We start from the raw sequence: 15,813 nt of genomic DNA, 5'->3' as shown, positions 1-15,813 counted from the left end.
ACTTAAACCGAGCAAAGGAGGGCACTTCTCGAAAGGAGGGCACTTCTCGAAAGGAGGGAACTTCTCGAAAGGAGGGCACTTCTCGAAAGGAGGGCACTTCTCGAAAGGAGGGCACTTCTCGAAAGGAGGGCACTTCTCGAAAGGAGGGCACTTCTCGAAAGTAGGGCACTTCTCGAAAGGAGGGCACTTCTCGAAAGGAGGGCACTTCTCGAAAGGAGGGCACTCGAACACGTACTCCGTTTGTACATCAATGCAAACGTCAATGGAAAGTAGGCAAAGAAATGTGACGCAACAATGTAAAAAAATGACTAACATTTGCTTTAAATCAATGGCGGACGTTATTTATCCTGCTCACTGATTGGCTGTAGTGACAAGTTCTTAATTCTTAAATCTTCCCAGTAACATGCCAAGGCTACACAGACCCTGTCCTGTGGCGGACGTTATTTATCCTGCTCACTGATTGGCTGTAGCGACAAGTTCTTAATTCTTAAATCTTTAACATGCCAAGGCTACACAGACCCTGTCCTGTGGCGGACGTTATTTAAAATTGGCTTAGCGACAAGTAAATCTTCCCAGTAACATGCCAAGGCTACACAGACCCTGTCCTGTGGCGGACATTATTTAAGCTGCTCACTGATTGGCTGTAGCGACAAGTTCTAAATTCTTAAATCTTCCCAGTAACATGCCAAGGCTACACAGACCCTGTCCTGTGGCGGACATTATTTAAGCTGCTCACTGATTGAAGTTATTAATTCTTAAATCTTCCCAGTAACATGCAAGGACAGACCCTGTCCTGTGGCGGAGTTATTTAAGCTGCTCACTGATTGGCTGTAGCGACAAGTTCTTAATTCTTAAATCTTCCCAGTAACATGCCAAGGCTACACAGAGACCCTGTCCTGTGGCGGACTTAAATTATAACATTAGACGACGTTATTTAACCTGCTCACTGATTGGCTGTAGCGACAAGTTCTAAATTCTTAAATCTTCCCAGTAACATGCCAAGGCTACACAGACCCTGTCCTGTGGCGGACATTATTTAAGCTGCTCACTGATTGGCTGTAGCGACAAGTTCTTAATTCTTAAATCTTCCCAGTAACATGCCAAGGCTACACAGACCCTGTCCTGTGGCGGACGTTATTTAACCTGCTCACTGATTGGCTGTAGCGACAAGTTCTTAATTCTTAAATCTTCCCAGTAACATGCCAAGGCTACACAGACCCTGTCCTGTGGCGGACATTATTTAAGCTGCTCACTGATTGGCTGTAGCGACAAGTTCTAAATTCTTAAATCTTCCCAGTAACATGCCAAGGCTACACAGACCCTGTCCTGTGGCGGACATTATTTAACGTGCTCACTGATTGGCTGTAGCGAGAAGTTATTAAGTCTAAATCTTGCTCACTGACCCTGTCCTGTGGCGGACGTTATTTAACGTGCTCACTGATTGGCTGTAGCGAGAAGTTCTTAATTCTTAAATCTTCCCAGCTGCTACACAGAGTGGCGGACGTTATTTATCCTGCTCACTGATTGGCTTAGCGAGAAGTTCTTAATTCTTAAATCTTCCCAGTAACATGCCAAGGCTACACAGACCCTGTCCTGTGGCGGACATTATTTAAGCTGCTCACTGATTGGCTGTAGTGACAAGTTCTTAATTCTTAAATCTTCCCAGTAACATGCCAAGGCTACACAGACCCTGTCCTGTGGCGGACATTATTTAAGCTGCTCACTGATTGGCTGTAGTGACAAGTTCTTAATTCTTAAATCTTCCCAGTAACATGCCAAGGCTACACAGACCCTGTCCTGTGGCGGACATTATTTAAGCTGCTCACTGATTGGCTGTAGTGACAAGTTCTTAATTCTTAAATCTTCCCAGTAACATGCCAAGGCTACACAGACCCTGTCCTGTGGCGGACATTATTTAAGCTGCTCACTGATTGGCTGTAGTGACAAGTTCTTAATTATTAAATCTTCCCAGTAACATGCCAAGGTACACAGACCCTGTCCTGTGGCGGACATTATTTAAGCTGCTCACTGATTGGCTGTAGTGAATAGTTCTTAATTCTTAAATCTTCCCAGTAACATGCCAAGGCTACACAGACCCTGTCCTGTGGCAGACATTATTTAAGCTGCTCACTGATTGGCTGTAGCGAGAAGTTCTTAATTCTTAAATCTTCCCAGTAACATGCCAAGGCTACACAGACCCTGTCCTGTGGCGGACGTTATTTAAGCTGAAGCGAGAGAAAATACACTCCGACTTTGGAATGACATGTTGCCAAGTTATACTATCTGATTAGCTACATTACTACGATTCACATATAGCTAGCTGATAGTTACGAAGTAAAACATTTGCTTTGTGTATCTTGATTAATCTCTATTGGCCCAGAAGAAGGAAGGTTCGGTGAATGTGCCCGTCCATACTAAGTCAACAGGGCTAACTGGCTCGCTTGATTCCTCTCTATTGGCCCAGAAGAAGGAAGGTTCGGTGAATGTGCCAGTCCATACTAAGTCAACAGGGCTAACTGGCTCGCTTGATTCATCTCTATTGGCCCAGAAGAAGGAAGGTTCGGTGAATGTGCCAGTCCATATTAAGTCAACAGGGCTAACTGGCTCGCTTGATTCATCTCTATTGGCCCAGAAGAAGGAAGGTTCGGTGAATGTGCCAGTCCATATTAAGTCAACAGGGCTAACTGGCTCGCTTGATTCATCTCTATTGGCCCAGAAGAAGGAAGGTTCGGTGAATGTGCCAGTCCATATTAAGTCAACAGGGCTAACTGGCTCGCTTGATTCATCTCTATTGGCCCAGAAGATGGAAGGTTTGGTGAATGTGCCAGTCCATACTAAGTCAACAGGGCTAACTGGCTAGCTTGCTAGCCATGAAGAATTGTTAACTAGCTACCAACGAACAACTGACATCGACCTTGTTTTAGGTAATTTTTCCCTGTTTAGCTAGCTAGCTGGCTAGCTAGATTACGATTCACATATATCTAGCTGATTATTATCAAGTTAAACATTTACTTACTGTATAACGTTGTTTAGTCTCTATTGTTGCCATTGTCCTGGCTGATGGATGGGTCAGTGAATGGGGAGGTGCAGCGTGAGGTAATTACAACAGTAATGTTTTATGTGGTCTCCACACTCTTGTCCTCACAAGAACTTACACAAATGAACGTCCTCGGGGGAACACACTTGGAGCACGAGAGTGTGAAGCACGGTAGAATGCATATTGAGAAACACCCCCTGTCTTGTGGAAGACAACGGACTGACAAAAGAAACTAAGCATTTGCCATTCAAATATGTCATTTGACATGACCAAACTCAATCCATCTGAGCTTCTCATATGCTCTCTAACACAGAAGTATACAAAATACATTGTTTTGCTGTAGATATTATGACATAGCACAGATCTAGAATCAGTTCATATCCACAAAAGGCTTCTTTTAGCCACACATATCTGACTTCAGGACAGTTCATAAAAGCTAATAATCCAGATTGAGCCTCTTTGTATTTGAGGTCAGGGAGTTGAGAAGGAGGGGTAGGGGGGGGACCTGCTCACTGATTGGCTGTAGCGACAAGTTTCCCTCCCGAATATCCATCAATATCCCAAATGACATTCACTCAAATCTACTAATTCTTAAATCTACCCAGTAACACAGACCCTGTCCTGTGGAAGACTATGTCCTGACAAAAATTAAAACATTTGACATTACAATATAGATATTTTTAAATAACTTAATTGGTTGTAAAATATAAAAGATTTGGATTGAAATGGGATATAATGATGTCAAGTTAAACACAATTATATGCATTTAATCTGGATAATTATATGCATTTAATCTGGATAATTATATGCATTTAATCTGGATAATTATATGCATTTAATCTGGATAATTATATGCATTTAATCTGGATAATCGTGATAAAATGTTCATTATTTGGACCCACATTATCTTTAATATACATATTGTAAATGTACATACATACTATATTATTATTATATATATTATATATTATAAATAGGTGATAAACTCAACCAGGTTTGGTTTAGTTAGCTGTTCACAGTGATCAAGGTATTCTGTTTTGGATTCATCAGACAGTTTCCACTATTGTGTAAATGTTGTCAACAAAGCTCCAATCCACGCCTCTTCCCTCCCTCCTTATGCTCAAATTGCAAATTCTAGCCAATCACAAAAATTCCTGAACCAGACGCTGTGGTTCAATTGGAAAAATCCATACGTTTTCTGCCAGCCAATTAGAAACTCTCACTGCAGTACACATGTGGAGCCAAAGAGCACAGAGAAACAAACACCTGCCATAACATTGATTCTATCTTAGTGAGGTTCACTGAGAAACGTTTGCCAGATGAATATTTTGGCCAGGTCTAGGCTGTCATTGAAAGGAAAACAAATTGAGAACCACCTTTTTGGTCCTCACTTCCAAAAATGAACACACACAGGCAGACAGACGGACGGCCTCTCCTTTTAACATTGTCTGTTATTCATACTTGTTGGTGTTTTTGAAAGGTTGTTTATCTCTGAATTTGGCAGGTTTGAATTGACTTGGTAAGTTTGTCCGTCCGTCTGTCCGTCTGTCTGTGTGTGTGTGTGTGTGTTCATTTTTGGAAGTGAGGACCAAAAAGGTGGTTCTCACTTTGTTTTCCTTTCCGACCGACCGACCGACCGAGTAGCAGTGCCAACACTGCCAAATGGCTGGAATGTTTTCCACTGAGTCCACCGTCATCTCCAGCCGAAAAACACTTCCAATACCTCCAGATTCAGAGACAGTTTGGAAAGGAAAAACAGAAACTGTAAACATAAGATTTAGAGAGTCCAACTCCCCTTATCCCACACTTCCTCCTCTACCCTGCGTTATATTGGCGAATGTGCCGAAGAATAAACTGTACGAGCTCCGTTCGAGACTGTCCTATAGGACGGAACATTATGAATTGAATAAACTGTACGAGCTCCGTTCGAGACTGTCCTATAGGACGGAACATTATGAATTGAATAAACTGTACGAGCTCCGTTCGAGACTGTCCTATAGGACGGAACATTATGAATTGAATAAACTGTACGAGCTCCGTTCGAGACTGTCCTATAGGACGGAACATTATGAATTGAATAAACTGTACGAGCTCCGTTCGAGACTGTCCTATAGGACGGAACAATATGAATTGAATAAACTGTACGAGCTCCGTTCGAGACCGTCCTATAGGACGGAACATTATGAATTGAAGTAACATCCTCTGCTTCTCAGGGCTGATTGGTTGAACAAGGACATAGATAATATACAGGACATCTAGCTGGTGTTTCTATGCATTGGCAGGACAGAACGGCAGAGTCCGGTAAGATGATGGTTCATTTCTTCAGAAAACACGTTGATCTGACTGTGATCTGACAATGGTGTCTGTGGTCTGACAGTGAATGCACTAACGGAGGAGGGGTCAATGTCAGAGATGGCATAATCGACTACACTTGTCCCAAGAGCTGAGCAGTAAGTAAACTGACCTAAAGAGTCCCCTCTGATTCTACCATTAAGCATTGTGCTCACAACAGAACACATAACCTCTTTATTGACAGTTCTGGCAGCGTACAGTAGCAACCAATCACAACCCTGTCGCCACGGGAATCTACCATGCCACACAGTCAGCCCAGTTAGAACCCTGTGATGTCATATATCATTTCAGTGATGTCATAATAGTCTCTGTGACGTGGTGGGTGGTTTGTGTCTCTTTATTAACGACAGCAACCGCTAATATTAAGGAAGTCTGGAGGTTCTGTTCGGCTGAGTTAGAATAGCTGTAGACCATACTATTTACCAAGAGAGTATTCATCTGTATATTTTTGCTGTCAATTTACCACCACAAGCCAATGCTGGCACTAAGACTGCATTCAACGAGCTGTATACGGCCATAAGCAAACAAGACAATGTTCATCCAGCTGTTCTGGACGACTGTTTGCTCTCCGTAGTCGATATGATTAGACCTTTAAACATTACCAGGATGTGTACTCAGAACATGCACTGACCAACTGGCAAGTGGCTTCATTGACATTTTCAAACTCTCTCTGACCCAGTCTGTAATACCTACACGTTTCATGCAAACCACCATAGTCCCCTGTTGCCTAAGAACACTAAGACAACCTGTCTAAATGACTACCACGCCGTAGCACTCACATCTGGAGACATGAAGAGCTTTGAAATGCTGGTCATGGCTCACATCAACACCATTATCCCAGAAACCCTAGACCCACTCCAATTTGCATACCACCCAAACAGATGCAAAGATGATGCAATCTCTATTGCACTCCACACTGCCCTTTCCCACCTGGACAAAAGGAACACCTATGTGAGAATGCTATTCATTGACTACATTTCTGCGTTCAACACCAGAGTGCCTTCCAAGTTCGTCACTAAGCGCAGGACCCTGGGACTGAACACCTCCCTCCACCAGTGGATCATGGACCTTCTGTCAGACTGCCCCCCAGGTGGTGAGGGTAGGCAACAACACATCCACCACACTGACCCTCAACACGGGGGTTCTTCAGGGGTGCGTGCTCAGTCCCCTCCTGTACTCCCTGTTCAACCATGACAATCTGGCCGCTCATGACTTCAATGGCATCATTAAGTTTGCCAACAACACAACGGTGATAGGCCTGATCACCGACGACGGTAAGACAGCCTATAGGGAGGAGGTCAGAGATCTGGCTGTGTGGACAACAACCTCTCCCTCAACGTGGGCAAGACAAAGGAGTTTATCGTTGACTACAGGAAATGGAGAACATGTCACATCGACAGGCTGTAGTGGGGCGGGTCGAGAGCTTTAAGGTCCTCGGTGTCCACATCACTAAGGACCTGTCATGGTCCAAACACAGCAACAGCTCTTCCCCCTTAGGAGGCTGAAATTATTTGGCATGGGTCCTCAGATCCTCAAATAGTTCTACAGCTGCACCATTGAGAGCATCTTGACTGGCTGCATCACCGCCTGGTATGGCAACTGCTTGGCATCTGACCGCAAGGCACTACAGACGGTAGTGCGTACGGCCCAGTACATCACTGGGGCCGAGCTCCCTGCCTTCAAGGACCTCTATACCAGGTGTTAATATAATTGCAAAGGGGTTTAATAATGATCAATTAGCATTTTAAAATGATAAACCTCAGATAAACTAACACAACGTGCCATTGGAACACAGGAGTGATGGTTGCTGATTATGGGCCTCTGTAAGCCTATGTAGATATTCTATTAAAAAATCAGCCGTTTCCAGCTACAATAGTCATTTACAACATTCACAATGTCTACACTGTATTTCTGATTAATTTGATGTTATTTTAATGGACAAAATATTGGCGTAACCAAACGTTCTGTTCCCTGAACCGGTTCCAACCCCTGGTTTTTGTTAGGTATCAGGACAATAAATGCCTGTTTTGCAAACCACATAGATAGACTTTCATAAAAGTGCATTCTGGGATGACACTGTATAGCCTAGGCTACTATTCGACTTTGTGGGGATAGGAAGAGGGTGTGCATTTTATTTTGTCTCACCAAGAGCAGAATATTGTACAGGACTGGGCCTAGAGAAGAAGACATTCCACTACACAGGAATGGTAAAGCCCCCTTTTCTGATTCTAACAGCAGACCAATAAGTCTACTGTCGGCTCTTAGCAAACATTTGGAAATAATTGTGTTTGAATCAAATACAATGCTATTTCTCTATTAATAAATGAACAACAGACTTTCAGCCTATAGAGAAGGGCATTCTACATGTACTGCACTGACACAAATGACTGATGATTGGCCTTTGATATCATTGACCATAACCTGTTAGCAGAAAAACGTGTGTGTTATTGTTGTACACCCTCTGTCGTATCATGGATCAAAAGCTATCTATTTAACAGAACACAGAGGGGTTTTCTTCAATGGAAGCCTCTCTAATGTAATACATGTAAAGTGTGGAATTCCACAAGGAAGCTGTCTTGGCCCTTTATTGTTTTCTATTTTTAATAATGATTTACAATTAGCTTTTAACAAAGCCTGTGTGTCTATCTAGGCTTGTGATTCAACACTGTACTTATCAGCGGCCACAGATAGTGAAATCACTGCAACTCTAAACAAAGACTTGCAGTTAGTTTCAGAATGGTGGCCAGCAATAAACTAGTTCTGAATATATCTAAGATTAAGAGCATAGTTTTTGGTACAAATCCTTCCTTAAACTCTAGACCTAAGCTGGATCTGGTTATGAAAAATGTGTCTATAGAACAAGTGGAGGAAACTAAACTTCTCAGTGTCAACTTAGACTGTAAATTGTCATGGTGAAGGCATTTCGATTAAATTGTTTTCTAGATAGGGGAGAGGCCTGTCTGTGATAAGGAGATGCTCAGTATTCTCAGAACTCCCTGCCATCTCAAATCACTCAAACAAACAGCAACATTGGCTTATAAAAACTTATAAAACATCACAATGCCTCTGACCTAAATAGCTGTAGCATCTCCCTCCCTCCCTCACATCGGATGTTTGGGTTAAAGTTCAAGATAAGGTGTTGCCTTGGCAACGGGACATAAGGGGCCTGCTCAGAGAAAGCATTCGTAAGCAAAGCCTCCATAGAGTAAGAAGGTATTGCTCCATATGATATGGTAGAGTGGTCATCTTACTGATGTTAGTCATTAGAGCAAAGTTTTATTGAAGTGTATGAAGGTTTATTCCTATCTTGTATGTTACTGGTGGTGCTGCAGGGAATGAAAATGGAGGGGAAAAAACACAACTTGTCCAGTTTCGTCCAAAGGCAGCACACTGTACCTTGGCTAACCCTTTATGGTCGGTACACTGTAACACATTACACTGTACCTTGGCTAACCCTTTATGGTCGGTACACTGTAACACATTACACTGTACCTTGGCTAACCCTTTATGGTCGGTACACTGTAACACATTACACTGTACCTTGGCTAACCCTTTACACAGACTATAACACATTACACTGTACCTTAGCTAACCCTTTATGGTCGGTACACTGTAACACATTACACTGTACCTTAGCTAACACTCTATGGTCCTTCTGTAGCACAGTTGGTAGAGCATGGCGCTTGTAACACCAGGGTAGTGGGTTCGATTCCCGGGACCACCCATACGTAGAATGTATGCACACATGACTGACTGTAAGTCGCTTTGGATAAAAGCGTCTGCTAAATGGCATATATATGGTCGGTACACTGTAACACATTACACTGTACCTTAGCTAACCCTTTATGGTCGGTACACTGTAACACATTACACTGTACCTTAGCTAACCCTTTATGGTCGGTACACTGTAACACATTACACTGTACTTTAGCTAACCCTTTATGGTCGGTACACTGTAACACATTACACTGTACCTTAGCTAACCCTTTATGGTCGGTACACTGTAACACATTACACTGTACCTTAGCTAACCCTTTATGGTCGGTACACTGTAACACATTACACTGTACCTTAGCTAACCCTTTATGGTCGGTACACTGTAACACATTACACTGTACCTTAGCTAACCCTTTACACAGACTATAACACATGACACTGTACCTTAGCTAACCCTTTATGGTCGGTACACTGTTACACATTACACTGTACCTTAGCTAACCCTTTATGGTCGGTACACTGTAACATCGATTGTTCTGAAATCGTTTCTGTTCTTACAAATCGATATGTTTAGCATTCCTGCAACATTATTTTGTTGAAATATAATTTAATCTCTGAGAAATTAACCTAAAATTGATTGCCCAAAAATGTGCCATTTTAATTTATAGGATTCATATAATATTGAATGAATATAGTACCTAACATCCAATTTGGCCCAAACTTTTTCTAACGATGACTTAGACATGAGGAATCCAAAGAAATTATCAAAAGCCACGCACGGAGCCCACCACAAATGTTTGGTTTAGTTCATTTCTATTCAGTAGAAATGGCGAAGGACGTATGTGAAACCCATCTGATCTTAATGATGACTGAGTGGAGTGATGGAGCTCTTAAAAAATCCACACGTAGCTAAAGTGAAGGATTCAATTGAAACTTTAGCGGGGAAGAAACTCCAACACGGTTGGAAACTCCATCACGGTTGGAAACTCCATCACGGTTGGAAACTCCATCACATTTGGAAACTCCATCACGGTTGGAAACTCCAACACATTTGGAAACTCCATCACGGTTGGAAACTCCAACACATTTGGAAACTCCATCACGGTTGGAAACTCCATCACGGTTGGAAACTCCATCACATTTGGAAACTCCATCACGGTTGGAAACTCCATCACATTTGGAAACTCCAACACGGTTGGAAACTCCATCACATTTGGAAACTCCATCACGGTTGGAAACTCCAACACATTTGGAAACTCCATCACGGTTGGAAACTCCATCACGGTTGGAAACTCCATCACATTTGGAAACTCCATCACGGTTGGAAACTCCATCACATTTGGAAACTCCATCACATTTGGAAACTCCAACACGGTTGGAAACTCCATCACATTTGGAAACTCCATCACATTTGGAAACTCCAACACGGTTGGAAACTCCATCACATTTGGAAACTCCATCACATTTGCTGAGGTGAAGGATTCAGTCGAAGCCTTAGCGGGGAGGAAACTCTGTATTTAGCCATTTATGAGCTGAATGGCACAGTTGGGGCGGCAGGTAGCCAAGTGGTTAGAGTGGAGGGGCGGCAGGTAGCCTAGCGGTTAGAGTGGAGGGGCGGAAGGTAGCCTAGTGGTTAGAGTGGAGGGGCGGCAGGTAGCCTAGCGGTTAGAGTGGAGGGGCGGAAGGTAGCCTAGTGGTTAGAGTGGAGGGGCGGAAGGTAGCCTAGTGGTTAGAGTGGAGGGGCGGCAGGTAGCCAAGTGGTTAGAGTGGAGGGGCGTTGGACTTGTAACTGAAAGGTTGCAAGATCAAATCCCCTAGCTGACAAGGTAAAAACCTGTCTTTCTGCCCCTGAAAAAGGCAGTTAACCCACTGTTCTCAGGCCGTCATTGAAAATAAGAATTTGTTCTTTAACTGATTTGTTAAATAAAGGTAAAATAAAAGCTGTGGTTGGCTGGAGGAATTGTTGCATTTCCATTGTCATTTTTGTTACACTTGCTGCATTCAGTAGCATCTATGAATCACATTATTATGAACAGTATTGACGTCAAACGGGACAACCAAGGACACGGGTGGTTCCTAATGTGGTGAGATTCTCACAGGTGGTTCCTAATGTGGTGAGATTCTCACGGGTGGTTCCTAATGTGGTGAGATTCTCACGGGTGGTTCCTAATGTGGTGAGATTCTCACGGGTGGTTCCTAATGTGGTGAGATTCTCACGGGTGGTTCCTAATGTGGTGAGATTCTCACGGGTGGTTCCTAATGTGGTGAGATTCTCACGGGTGGTTCCTAATGGGGTGAGATTATCACGGGTGGTTCCTAATATGGTAAGATTCTCACGGGTGGTTCCTAATGTGGTGAGATTCTCACGGGTGGTTCCTAATGTGGTGAGATTCTCACTGGTGGTTCCTAATGTGGTGAGATTCTCACGGGTGGTTCCTAATGTGTTGAGATTCTCACGGGTGGTTCCTAATGTGGTGAGATTCTCACGGGTGGTTCCTAATGTGGTGAGATTCTCACGGGTGGTTCCTAATGTGGTGAGATTCTCACGGGTGGTTCCTAATGTGGTGAGATTCTCACTGGTGGTTCCTAATGTGGTGAGATTCTCACGGGTGGTTCCTAATGTGTTGAGATTCTCACGGGTGGTTCCTAATGTGGTGAGATTCTCACGGGTGGTTCCTAATGTGGTGAGATTCTCACGGGTGGTTGTGAGAGATTAGAACAGCTGGTTGTGAGAGATTAGCATCAGAACCTGCAATTGTAGACGTTATTTAAGAGCAACAAATGGCAATACTTCTTACAAAAACAAGTAGTGATGAAGTCAATCTCTCCTCTACTTTGAGCCATGAGAGATTGAAATGCATATGATTAATATTAGCTAAATTAAGGGCCAGCCGTGCTGCCCTGTTCTGAGCCAATTGTAATTTTCCCTCTTTGTCCCTCTTTGTGGCACCTGACCACACGACTGTGCAGTAGTCCAAGTGCAACACAACTAGGGCATGTAGGACCTGCCTTGTTGATAGTGTTGTTAAGAAGGCAGAGCAGCGCTTATTATGGACAGACTTCTCCCCATCTTAGCTACGGTTGTATCAATATGTTTTGACCATGACAGGTTACAATCCAGGGTTATTCCAAGCAGTTTAGTCTCTTCAACTTGATCAATTTCCACATTTTTTAATTTCAAGATTTAGTTGAGGTTTATGGTTTAGTGAATGATTTGTCCCAAATACAATGATTTTAGTTTTTTAAATATGTCAGACTAACTTATTTCTTACTACCACCCATTCTGAAACTGACTTCATCTCTTTGTGAAGTGTTGCAATGACTGTGGTAGCTGACCTGTATAGTGTTGAGTCATCCTCATACATAGACACACAGGCACACACTCAGAGCCAGTGGCAGGTCGTTAGTAAACATTGAAAAAAGTAAAGGGCCTAGACAGCTGCCCTGGGGAATTCCTGTTCCTACTTGGATTATGTTGGTGAGGCTTCCATTAAAGAACACCCTCTGTGTTCTGTTAGACAGGTAACTCTTCATCCGCAGTATAGCAGGGGGCGTAAAGCCATTCAATATATGTTTTTGCAGCAGTATACTATGATCGATAATGTCGAAGGCCGCACTGAAGTCTAACAAAACAGCTTCCACAATAATTTTATTGTCAGTTTCTCTCAGCCAATCATCAGTCATTTGTGTTTGTATAAATGTGCTGGAAGTTTGTTGTTAATTTATTTACAGTTTGAGTGTTTGCTGCAGCTCGTTCCAGTCGCTAGCTGCAGCGAACTGAAAAGACGAGCGACCCAGGGATATGTGTGCTTTGTTGACCTTTAACAGAAAGTGACTGGTAAAACGGGTGTTGTAAGTGGAGGATGAGGGCTGCAGGGAAAGAACATCTACCCACTCGAGAGCACTCTTACCTGCCGATCTCTAAATTATGTCTCCATAATCTAGCATGGGTAGGATGGTCATCTCACTTAGGGTTAGCTTGGCAGCTGGGGTGAAAGAGGAGCGATTACAAGAGAGGAAAACAAGTCTAGATTTAACTTTAGCCTGCAGCTTTGATATGTGCTGAGAGAAGGACAGTGTACCGTCGAACCATCCTCTCAAGTACTTGTATGCGGTGACTACCTCAAACTCTAAACCTTCAGAGGTAGTAATCACTCCTGTTGGGAGATGGGCATTCTTCCTACCAAACCACATGATCTTTGTTTTTGAGGTGTTCCGAACAAGGTTAATGGCAGAGAAAGCTTATTGGACACTGAGAAAGCTTTGTTGTTGAGCATTTAACACAAAATCTGGGGAGGGGCCAGCTGAGTATAAGACTGTATCATCTGCATAAAAATGGATAAGAGAGCTTCCTACTGCCTGAGCTATGTTGTTGATGTAAATTGAGAAGAGCATGGGGCCTAGGATCGAGCCTTGGGGTACTCCCTTGGTGACAGGCAGTGGTTGAGACAGCAGATGTTCTGACATTATATACTGCGCTCTTTGAGTGAGGTAGTTAGCAAACTAGGCCAGAGACACCAATAATCCTTAACCAGCCCACAAGAATGGAATGGTCTGCTGTATCAAAGCTTTGGCCAAGTCAATAAAAATATCAGCACAACATTGCTTAGAATCAAGGGCAATAGTAACATCATTGAGGACCTTCAAGGTTGCAGTGACACATTCATAACCTGAAAAGAAACCAGATTGCATACCAGAGAGAATATTATAGACGTCAAGAAAGCCAGTCAGTTGATTATTACGTTTTTCCAACACTTTTGATAAACAGGGCAAAATAGAAATAGACCTGTAACAGTTAGGATCAGATTGATCTCCCCATTTCAATAAAAGACGGACCTTGGACTGCTTTCCAAGCAATGGGAAACTTCCCAGAGAGGAGAGACTGGTTAAAAATGGTCAGAGATAGGCTTGGCAATGATAGGGTCTATTAGTAACTGAAGTAAGTCATTTCATAAATCTATCAAGTGTAGAGTCTTGTTGCTCCTCATTACAAACCACAGCTAATATTTTTTTTCAACATCGGAATCATTTTCCTAGATATGGCTTCTATTTTATGATCAATACATCTGATGGATTTGGATACTGCTGTACAGCAGATTTCTGCAGTATTAGTAAAGATGTGATCAATACATGTTGATTGGTGGCAGGCATTGGTTACAGTTTGAAGGTTTTTCTTGAGTGAGCAGCCAGTCAATATTTAGGTCAGTCAGAAAATATACTTCTCCGTTAATATCACATACATTATCAAGCATTTCACACATATTACCCAGATACTGACTGTTAGCACTTGGTGGTCTATAGCAGCTTCCCACCAGAATGGGCTTTCTGTGTGAAGTTTCGGGATATTGGCGGGAACTGAAACACGCTGTCGTACACGTCAATCCAGAGCATCCCAAACATGCTCAATGGGTGACATGTCTGGTGAGTATGCAGGCCATGGAAGAACTGGGACATTTTCAGTTTCCAGGAATTATGTACAGATCCTTGAGACATGGGGTCATGTATTATCATGCTGAAACATGAGGTGATGGCGGTGGATGAATGGCACGACAATGGGCCTCAGGATCTTGTCACAGTATCTCTGTGCATTCAAACTGACATCAATAAAATGCAATTGTGTTCGACATCTGAAAGCTTATGCCTGCCAAACCCATAACCCCACCGGCACCATGGGGGCACTCTGTCCACAATTCTGACATCAGCAAACCACTTGCCCACATCGTGCTATCTTCCCGGTACAGTTGAAACCGGAATTAATCCTTGAAGAGCACATTTCTCCAGCATGCCAGTGGCCATCGAATGTGAACTTTTGCCCACTGAAGTCAGTTACGATGACGAACTGCAGATGAGCTTCCCTGAGACGGTTTCTTACGGTTTGTGCAGAAATGGTTTGGTTGTGCAAACCCACAGCTTTCATCACCTGTCTGGGTGGCTGGTCTCAGACGATCCCACGGGTGAAGAAGCTGGATGTAAAGGTCCTGGGCTGGTGTGGTTACACACGGTCCACTGTTGTGAGGCCGGTTGGACGTACTGCCAAATTCTCTAAAACAACGTTGGAGGCAGCTTATGGAAGAGAAATCAACATTAAATTCTCCGGCTACAGCTCTGGTGGACATTCCTGCAGTCTAGATGCCAAGTGCACTCTCCCTCAAAACTTGAGACACCTGTGGCATTGTGTTGTGTGACAAAACTGCACATTTTAGAGTGGCCTTTTATTGTCCCCAGCACAAGGTGCACCTGTGTAATGATCATGCTGTTTAATCAGTTTATTGATATGCCACACCTGTCAGGTGGATGTATTATCTTCACAATGGAGAAATGCTCACTAACGGGGATGTAAACATATTTGTGCACAACATTTGAGAGAAATAAGCTTTTAATATGTATATAAAAATTTTAACAATTCTGCGCATGAAACATTGGACCAATGATTTACATGTTAAGTTTATATTTTTGCTCAGTCTACTACAGTATAAGTCACAATAACCACAAAACCTAGCAGTCAAACAGGGAAATGGTTCCAATCATTTTCCCACCATTCATTGGTTCAGTGTTTCTAAAATCCCTCATGGGAAAAATTAATGGTGGAAAACAATGGGAACCATTTCACTGTTTGACCGCAAGGTTTTCTGGGTATTATGACACCTCCACTGTGTTGCTCTATTGCCTTTTTTAAAATATCTAATTTATGTAGTTCCGCACCTGTC

At 43.0% G+C, this 15,813-nt stretch overlaps 1 protein-coding gene across 1 annotated transcript; it reads left to right on the top strand.

The window, feature by feature from the left end:
- Positions 1-9,932: 9,932 nt before the first annotated feature.
- Positions 9,933-10,627, top strand: LOC127912215 (uncharacterized transmembrane protein DDB_G0289901-like). Its single transcript, XM_052481130.1, has 2 exons — positions 9,933-9,944; positions 10,046-10,627. Exons 1-2 carry the CDS (start codon positions 9,933-9,935, stop codon positions 10,625-10,627), a joined length of 594 nt encoding a protein of 197 aa, XP_052337090.1.
- The last annotated feature ends 5,186 nt before the right edge of the window (positions 10,628-15,813 follow it).

This window comes from Oncorhynchus keta, chromosome 26 (genome assembly GCF_023373465.1).
Source record: "Oncorhynchus keta strain PuntledgeMale-10-30-2019 chromosome 26, Oket_V2, whole genome shotgun sequence".
Taxonomy (NCBI): domain Eukaryota; kingdom Metazoa; phylum Chordata; class Actinopteri; order Salmoniformes; family Salmonidae; genus Oncorhynchus; species Oncorhynchus keta.
The sequence above is the reverse complement of the archived record's forward strand: the minus strand, read 5'-3'. Positions and strand labels throughout refer to the sequence as shown.